Here is a 9,394-nt window from a genome sequence, read left to right as displayed (position 1 = left end):
TTAGGAAGCAGTTGCGAGTCTTTTTCTTGAGCTGCTTGTAAGCTGTCTGCATGTTTAATAAGAAGCTAGTGCAAGTCAATCATTAGTTGCTTGCAACCTACCTGTATCAATTAGTCGTAGATAAACTTTAATGGGATACTAAATAGATAATCTTATATAGGAAAATTATTTACCGCAGAGTATTTAATAAACATCCACAATATATAATATTAAGAAAGTTTTCTATCTAATCTAGTTCTATTTAAAAAAGAAGTTATTACTGAATATCCTATGTGGGAAACGTAACTGGTGGGCCCTCAGATAAAGATGCCAAATATGAAAAATATTACTACTAATAACATTTACTACACTAATTACTTTTATCTCTTTCCTTTCTAAGTGTACAAAATTTGGCGTCCTAAATTCTACTACGCACAACGCCGCCGATAACCGCCGGGAAAATGACCGGGAAATCCTCCGGCGATCTCAACCACCACCACACTCACCTCGTTCTCAAATACGCCGTATTTTCGAGACTCATTTTAATCTCCTTAATACTTCTCTGGCGATCACTGCTCAGCCCTTACGACACCTCCGCTTCGATAAATCCTAGCTGCCTCCCTGGTTCGGAATCCGGTTCAGAGCCGGTTCACTTCCCGCGATTAGCGTCGGCGATCGAGGATAGCATTGTTTGGGATAGTGTGTACTTCGTTCGAATCGCGCAGTGTGGATATGAATATGAACAGACATATGCTTTTTTGCCTTTGCTTCCGATTTGCATTTCCTTGCTTTCGCGAACAGGTTATCTTCTTTTTTATTTATTTGAATTTTATGACGCTATTTTGTGGATTAATAATTACATATTCTATGCATGTATTTCACTGTACAAAAAAATGGAGTATTAAATTGTTTTGTGTTAAATAGAAGTTGCCAATGACAAAATTAGGAGCTTTCTGACTTAAATTTTAGGGGATGTTCCAAAAGGCAATTTGCATTTGTTATCAAATTGAAGCATAAAAAATGTGTACTTATGGTTAATTTGTGAAAGCAAAAACTTTAGATGCTTCATAAGCTAATTGCACCAAATACTTATTGAAGTGCTTAATATAACTTTTTAAAATTACATTTTTTGAAGCACTTAAAAAAGTACTTCCCGAAAAGCAGCCGCACTCCCAAACTGGCTCTAAGAGAGACTATGGGAAATACAGGGTTGGCATTTTGTAGTATAGACAGGGGCGGATGCTGTATAGGAGTACCGGCTTCATCTGAACCCAGTACTTTCTAGGGAGCATAAATTTATGTGTAAAAATCCACTAAAGTTACAACAAATAATAGATATGAACCCATTAACTTTAAAAATATGATGGGTTCAATGCTAAGAACCTTAAAGGCGGAATCTTTCTCAAAAAAAAAAATTAACCTTAAAGGTTGCAACTTGCAACCCATAGAGTTTAAATCTTGGATCCATCTCTGAGTATAGATATAGATAAGCGCGAAATAACTGTTCTGTTACATGTCGATGGTATATATGAGAGACTTGTGTAAGTGACAGGATTGTCATTTTATAGAATAGATGTAGATAAACGTGAAATCACTGATCTGTTACATGTCATGCTTCAAAAAATGTATCTTGCTCTATAAGAATGATGCTCATCGTGCAGGTACTTTTCATTTTCTCGTTTTGGGGAAAAGTTACCATTCTTTTTCTTCTTAATTGGTGCTTTATAGATTGAAGAAGTTATCAAATATTTGTTTTTGCAGTATTTGCCCCATTGATACCTTTTATCGGACAAAGAGCTGTTCTCGGGCTGTCTGGCTATGTGCTTAATAACTTCGCTTTTGTTTTGGCTGCTTTTTATCTTTACAGGTAATGTCCTACGCTGGATAGTTTCTTGTTTAGCTATTCAATTAATAGATGCTAAGTAAACACATATACATGTTAATAGGGGTTGCTCTTTTTATAAGCTTTATAATCCATTATGGTTTTAAGGTTTTTAAACATGTCTAAGAAACTTGCAGCTTCGCTCATTTATTTTGAGTAAGTACTACTTCTCTATGAAAATATGTTCCTTTTTGTCTTTTTCTGATCTATAGAGGCATTCAATGCCGCGACATCTCAACTAATTTAGGATTGGGAATAGATGATTGATGGATTGAGAGTAATCATGAAGTTTAACACTTCAAAACTACACATAAATGATCTATGTTGAGTTGAGTTAGTTTTTGAACATTCCATTTCAAAAACAAGTTAGTTTTGAACATAAGTTGCTTCCAAATTGTAAAGCAAAGCATTTGGAAATATAAGTGTTAAATACTTAGTATGTTACTTACTTACCTTTCAACTAAAAAAAGGTCCTGATTCCTTATTGTCTCTTTTCGGGGGATTACAAGACCCAATTCCCATTTCTTCGGGCGGATTAGTATTTGCTGGTAACTACCATCTGGTCACACATTTAGACATGTTTTCGTAATCAAAAGGTAAATGTTGGATCACTTTTCTAGAATTTGCACAAAAATAGGGCAATCTCATGCTTCTGTTGTGGTTTTATTAGAGGTGTTTAACGGGCGGGCTGGGACGGGTTGTACACCAAAAAAACCAGCCCGTCCGTTTAACGTTTCGGTTGTTAGCGGGTTGTACTTTTTCGGGTTTTTTTTGGTCCGTCCGGGTTCGGGCTTAGCGGGCTGGACCGGGCCGGGCTATTTTTTTTTTTTTTTTAAAGTAAATTTTATTTTTCTTATTCAATGTTATTGATACTTAAGTGTTTGCAAACTTTTAAGGCTTAGAATTAAACTTTGAAGTTTAAAGTTTTAAATTTGAAATTTGAATTTTAAATTTTTAAAATTGAAATTTGAAAGTAAGTGGCTACAAAAAATTATTTAATAAGACCAATAGGCAATATGTAAGGATCAAGCTCCGAAGGCTTTCATTTGATATTTTTATTGAATAATATATAATACTTCAAATTAAGTTGCAAGTTCTTTTTTGATTTTTTTATTTTTGAACTTGCAAATTAAAAGTTTACAACAATTATAAAAAATAAGAAATAGTACATCAGAAACTGAACTTGAAGGAATATTTGCATCTACAGCAAAAGAAGCATCAACAATGTTAGCATAATAATTATATAATGTTTCTAAATGTTTGTGTGGATCAAAAATACAAGTGTCAATATCAGGAGTTTCAGTTGGTCCAATATCCATATAAGAATATAAAGCACTGATTAATTGGTGACAAGTGACCATTTTGATAGAATGGTTTAAAATAGCACCAATTAGGTAAATAGGGGGAATTGGGTAGACATATTTTCTAAACTTATCTAGCTTAGATTCAACAACAGAAGTATATCCTTCTTTCTTCTTCAAATTATGTAGTAAAAGAGAAATTTCAGCAATATGAACTAAACCATTTGCAATAGTAGGATAATAAGCTCCAGAAAACTCAAGTGTAGCCACATAAAATTTTTGTAAAGATTTTACAACATCTTCAATGACATCCCAAGTTCTAGATGTTAACAAACGGCTAGGATCGGTACAATGAGAATTAGCAACTTCAGTTATAGGCATTCTATATTTATAACAACATTTTAAGAATAAATAAGTATAATTCCACCTAGTAGCTATTTCTTCAGGCATGAGTCTTGGTTTTAGTCCATAGTGTACACATTTTTCTTTAAATGCATGTAATCTAGCACTTCTATTATCTCCTTGATACCGGGTTGAACCGGGCTGTAGCCCGTTAAAAACCCGTTAACGGGTTAGCGGGCTTAGCGGGTTCCGGTGCGCCGGTATGAAGAAACTGTTCGTTGGAAACCCGGAAACTCGCTCCCCGCCCAACCCGTCCCAGCCCGCCCCCAATGCTACAGTACCGGGCTGGACCGGGCTGAACCGAGTTGTAAACAGGTCAGCCCGGCCCGATTAACAGGTATAGGTTTTATACATTGTCAGATCTGTGGTTGAATTAGTTTTGTGGTTTTTCTTCGTAATGGCTGTCTTTAGCTCAACTTTAGTAGGCTTTTTGTTGAAAATTCAACACAGTGCTCCCCTAAACTGGTCCTTGATAACAGCTTATCCTGGTGTGAGAAGATTTAGCTTATGATACCAAGAGTCATCTTTTGGAGATTCATTCTTCACTCAGTTTACACATACTACAGAAGTGATACGTACATATTCATCACGATATTTCATATACATGCTCACATAATTCATTGGATTCACATTGTCTTTGGACATTTGTGAAGGTACTTATTTCCTTTATCCTAATCTGCTTATTGTATATATGTTATTGGTTCACAGGCTCTCAGTTATCATCTTGAAGGACTCGGAGGTGGCATTGAGAGCTTCTATATTGTTTTGCCTTAATCCCGCTTCCATATTTTACTCATCAATGTAATTTTTTCTTCCTTACGTTGCCTTGCCTTGCGTTGACCTCGTATTATGAGGACTTGCATATGAGTATGTTCTGTGCTTCGTGTTAACAGATATACTGAGAGTATGTATGCCCTGTGTTCCATTGGAGGATTGTATTTCCTCATGAGGGGTTCGAATAACTTTGCAACCCTTTGGCTTGCTCTCTCTGGATTTGCAAGGTCGAATGGAGTGCTTAATGCTGGCTATATTTGTTTCCAGACAATGCATAGGTCCTATGAAGCAGCTTTTGTTAGGAAGCATGCTTGTGTAAGCTTTGCTGTGTTTCTGTTCTTCCTTTCACCGATGCATTTTTCTTTCTGGATCAGTGCCTAATATATTATGATTGTTCTTAAATTGAATCTCACTATATTAAGAAGTGCGAGAGGCTTATACTAAACTGAGTTGCATGGATTTACTGTGAGTTCACGGACACCGTAGTTGGCACACTGCTTTCCAAGGAGCTTCAGGGAGTGCTATTAAACCTAGTGTGCCATGGGTGGTAATGAAATATATTCATGGCTGATGGCTCAAGTGGGGTTGGGTTGCTTAATGGATTATCCTCGAAAGAAAACAAGATGAGCCTATCAGGCTTTCCGAGCCATGTTTCTAAAGTAGTTACTATTATTAGTAACCTCAAGACGGTCAAACTCTGAGACCTGGAGGCTTTTAATCCGAGATAAAAAAAAATTATAGAGAGGTAGAGAGTAAGGCATATCAAATTTGTACTTTTTATTGGCCAAAGGACAAAAAGGAAAGAAATTAATATTGAGATCTATACCTTATTATCTACATGCTTTTGCATTACAATAAAAAAATTAGTATAGAAAAGGTCCACATTCTAAAAAATTAATGGTATAGAAAAGTTTTCGCCCACTTTAACTCTCCCTTTATCTCTCTCAAATTGATCTAGACTCAAAAGCCTTGCCGGTCCTATTCCTCTCCTTCTCATAAATTAGTTTTCTTCTATTGCTCTGAATCGTCCTATCCCCAATATGCTTGTTACATCTCAGTTTTGTAAACTTTATGGTGGTTGAGCAAATTTGTTATGGAGTCTCATGCTCCTTATAGAGCTACCTCCTTGCCATACTATGTGAGACTATTTAACTGGAGATGGGTGTTTTAGTTGTTAGTCTGACTTTTATATTATATTGGTATTGTTTAATGAAAGAAAACAGTTAGTTTGATAGAAAGCCGGCTTAAATTTGATTAGTTAAAAGAACATAAATTGTTCAAATTTGTGAGAGTTGTATAAATTAATTTATCAAAATAGAATCTTTTAACGTTTCGGGACTTCCCAATATAGATAAAGACACATTGGGACCAAGGGAGTGCGTTAGCTTTCAGTGGCTTGTGTTATAATTTCTTCATAGTTGTCATGATTATGAGCTATTAAACTGTTTGAGTGTCAATGAGTCTCAGAATTTTTCAAATATTGTGTATAGCTGAAGAGAATGTTTTAGTCGTTTTAGATTGCGCGGATTAAATCCTCCACTTGTTGCCAGGCAGCCTTGCTGGTTCTTATTTCTGGGGCTTTGCGTAGCTTGTTTATCGTTTTCCCCTTTATTGCTTTTCAAGCCTATGGTTACTTCAACATGTGTGTGGGAGGGATTCCAGATGAAATGAGGCCTTGGTGCAAGGCAAGACTTCCTTTACTCTACAACTATATTCAAAGTCATTATTGGTATGTTGATATCTTTTCTACCTTTTGAAACTCTCACTTGCCCCTTTAGCATTAAATTTGACTTGGTAGATATTAGATTGTAACTTTTATCTTATGTGCTGAAACGCTGGGTGTGTGATTGTTTTTCTTTTTAAAACTAATACCAGAAGAATTTTCAATTATACTTCTAGAAAGTCCTAATACCCTAGAATAATAATTTTGTCTGATCCTCTCCTCAAGGTCTAGACTCATCTTTGCCCCTATATTTTCTATTAATAACTTAAAAGACCCTTAAGGCTAAGTTTAAAAGCTACCTTGATCTTCCCATCACAGTCCAATCTCCCGCTTTTACCAATTTATATCAAATTCTTTTGTAATCTTTCCCTTTTTTGTTAATTTTTGTGCAAAAATTCTTAAGGTATTATTTCAATTTGAACTTTTTGCAATCTATTTGAAGTGGGATGCCACTTTGGTTGGGGGTCTGGTTGGCCCTACGACCAGATCAATGAACATCTCTCTAGAAAGGGATATTTCCCATGGGTGATCGGTCGCAACGTGATCACCTCCCTATGTTGTAGCTTTGCAAAAAATTTCCACATTGTGTTGCCAGATCTTAGTCACAGGAAATAGGTTCATTTAACTGATTTGTGATCCCAAGATAGTAATGCTTCATTGTTGATCTCATTCTCAGGCATTATTTCAGCTTTTGACACAAAAAAGGAAAAAAGAAAAAAATAAAGAGAGTAGATTTTTGTTTTTTTAAAAAGAAGGGAGAATGCCAGTATCCTCATCTAAACCCAGTGCTGATTGCTGCCAAGAAGAGAGGCTAACTTTGATGTTTCTCCTGTCTCAGGGGAGTGGGTTTCTTGAGGTATTTTCAAGTAAAACAAATTCCAAACTTTGTTCTTGCGTCCCCAATATTATCTCTTGCTTTCTGCACAATGATACATTATGTGAAGCTGTGGCCTGGGGTTTTTGTCTCACTTGGGTTTCGGGCATCCTCTCCTAATAAAGAACTTGCTGCTTCATCCATTCCTCTGGGGAGAAGTGCAGGACCCAAGAGTGTTGGCTTTCCAGTGGAAAACCGATCTGATGCTGGGCAAGGTATAGCTTGATACATGAATTGGCTTTTTGAATCATTTTCCATAAGATGTATGTGTTTATCATGTATGAAAGGCGGGTTTTGGTGTTTCTGGTTACAACTCAAGATTTGTCATCATTTTCCTGGTCTAGTACATGGGAACTACTTAATTTGCTAGTTGGTAAGACAAAAATGGTACATTGCTTATGATTGAACATTTTTGAATGTCCTGCAGTTATGCATAGAGTTCATGTACACTTGCCCACACTCGTAGTTCTTGTAGCCATGCTTTCTTTCAAATATTTGCTTCCGAGTTGAATTTCTAAGCTTTGATCCGTCATCTGTTGATCTCCTTGTTCATCTTGATGCACTTTGTGATGGCATGTCCATTGTTATCTGTGAATTAATATGACTGCATCTCTTCCTCATATAAAAGTGATTGGCAGTATGTTTCATCACATTCCTATGGGACTTGATTTCAGAATTTTGTATTGAAACGTGAAGATAATGCTCATTTTTTTACTTGTGATAGGCAACTCTCTTAGAAGGCGGAAACCAGCTGTGGGAGAAGAGAACTATGTAATACAGCCATCGGAAGATGAAGCAACAGAGAATCCAGGATTTAAACCAGTTACTATTGTTCCCTTCATTTTACACCTTGTGTTCATGGCTGCAACAGCTTGTTTTGTCATGCACGTACAGGTCAGCTGGCCTCTTTCCCTTTTCTGAAGTGACGGTCATTTCTAGGAGTATATTTATCTAGCTTTCGGTACTAAATGGAGGGATAACTAATATTGAACTGAATCTGACTCTCTTCCGACCATTTTGACAGGTTTCAACTCGATTCTTGTCTGCCAGCCCTCCTCTATACTGGTTTGGTTCATATGTCATGGCATCTCATTGTCTTAGCAAGAGATGGGGATACATTATTTGGACATATTGTGCAGCTTACATATTGCTCGGAAGTTTGCTTTTCTCTAATTTCTATCCGTTCACCTGAGATGTCTGGTAACGTTTCAGTAACTTAAAGCTGAACTTTCTTGTTGTCTGATTCACCATAATCTGCCTCATATTTGAAGTATCACATCCGATGGCTATGCAGCAGCATCTTGCATTCCAATTTTGAAGGATAAAAGTTGTAGCCTATGATGAGTAGATATATGGATACTGGTTTTAATGAAAGATGAATTGTCGAGCAGTTTGCTTTTTTCACATTTAACCCTTGAAAAGCTCCACTAACTTAAACAGTCTTTTGATATTGCAGTAACCAGAACTACTAGATTGATGGTACCTCCGATGTTGCAGTCAATTTTGTTTGGCAGAATAGTTTGAGACTAAGGAGAGTTAGACTGAAAGTTAATTATTTACCGTGTAATAGTTGATATTGGAGCTGATTACTTATTCAAATAAAGAAGAAGAAAGTTTATATCGGAGCTGATTGTATTACCAGCCTTGTCACTTGTTGCATTCCCAGAATTTGCTTGCTTGGTTAGTCATGTATTATAGCATTGTTACTCTTTAAATTCATATCTGGCAGATGATAAGATGAGACTACCTATATGATTGACGATCGTGGTGTCCATGCCAGCTTACCCACACCTTGGTAAACGTTGATAACTATGTATTTCCCCTTTTTTGTTGTGTGTTTGTTTCTTAACCCCGCCTTGCACCGGCACTTGAAACCTACCGGAGCCTAGCACTGAACCTAACCGCGCCTACAATTGCCATTTGAAATCTATCCGTGCCTAGCACAACTATTTGGAATTTACCCACACCTAGCACGGTCACCAAGAACCTAGTCAAGCTAAGCACGGCCACTTGGAACCTATCCGAGCATAGCACGATCATTTGGAACCTAACCGCGCCAAGAATTGCCACTTCACCTACTCATGCCTAGCACGGCCATTTGAAATCTACTTGCGCTCTGCGTCTAACACGGTCACTTGAAACCTACCACCACAGCCACTTAGAGCCTACCCACGCCTAGCTTGACCACTAAGATGATGATTATCATTATCATTATTATTATTATTATTTTGTTGTTATTGTTGTTGTTGTTAATACTAGTATATTATTATTATTGTTATATTATTATTACTTAAAAGATTATCTATTTATAATATTTAAAGGGCTTTATTAACGCATCAAAACTCGAAAACTATATACATAGTGGAGAAAGATAGAGTGAACTTAAGGGTATACTTAATGTACATAATATAAAATAACATTTATAAAAAAATATTGGTTGATTCTTTAATAAATTTATA

At 36.4% G+C, this 9,394-nt stretch overlaps 1 protein-coding gene across 3 annotated transcripts; it reads left to right on the top strand.

The window, feature by feature from the left end:
- The first annotated feature begins 286 nt into the window (after nt 1-286).
- LOC104086221 (uncharacterized) lies at nt 287-8,560 on the top strand. 3 transcript variants are annotated; one of them, XM_070188027.1, is made up of 9 exons: nt 287-780; nt 1,741-1,846; nt 4,273-4,365; nt 4,458-4,653; nt 5,889-6,067; nt 6,900-7,150; nt 7,660-7,829; nt 7,960-8,135; nt 8,392-8,560. In XM_070188027.1, the coding sequence occupies exons 1-8, from the start codon at nt 441-443 to the stop codon at nt 8,125-8,127; spliced, it is 1,503 nt and encodes a 500-aa protein (XP_070044128.1). In that variant the 5' UTR covers nt 287-440; the 3' UTR covers nt 8,128-8,135; nt 8,392-8,560. The 3 variants fall into 3 exon arrangements, with proteins under 3 accessions (XP_070044128.1, XP_070044127.1, XP_070044126.1); XM_070188026.1 differs by having other exon boundaries at nt 8,230-8,560; XM_070188025.1 differs by having other exon boundaries at nt 288-780; nt 7,960-8,560.
- Nucleotides 8,561-9,394: the final 834 nt, after the last annotated feature.

Source organism: Nicotiana tomentosiformis, chromosome 11, assembly GCF_000390325.3.
Source record: "Nicotiana tomentosiformis chromosome 11, ASM39032v3, whole genome shotgun sequence".
In the NCBI taxonomy this organism is placed as follows: Eukaryota; Viridiplantae; Streptophyta; class Magnoliopsida; order Solanales; family Solanaceae; genus Nicotiana; species Nicotiana tomentosiformis.
This window is presented reverse-complemented; position numbering and strand designations above follow the sequence as displayed.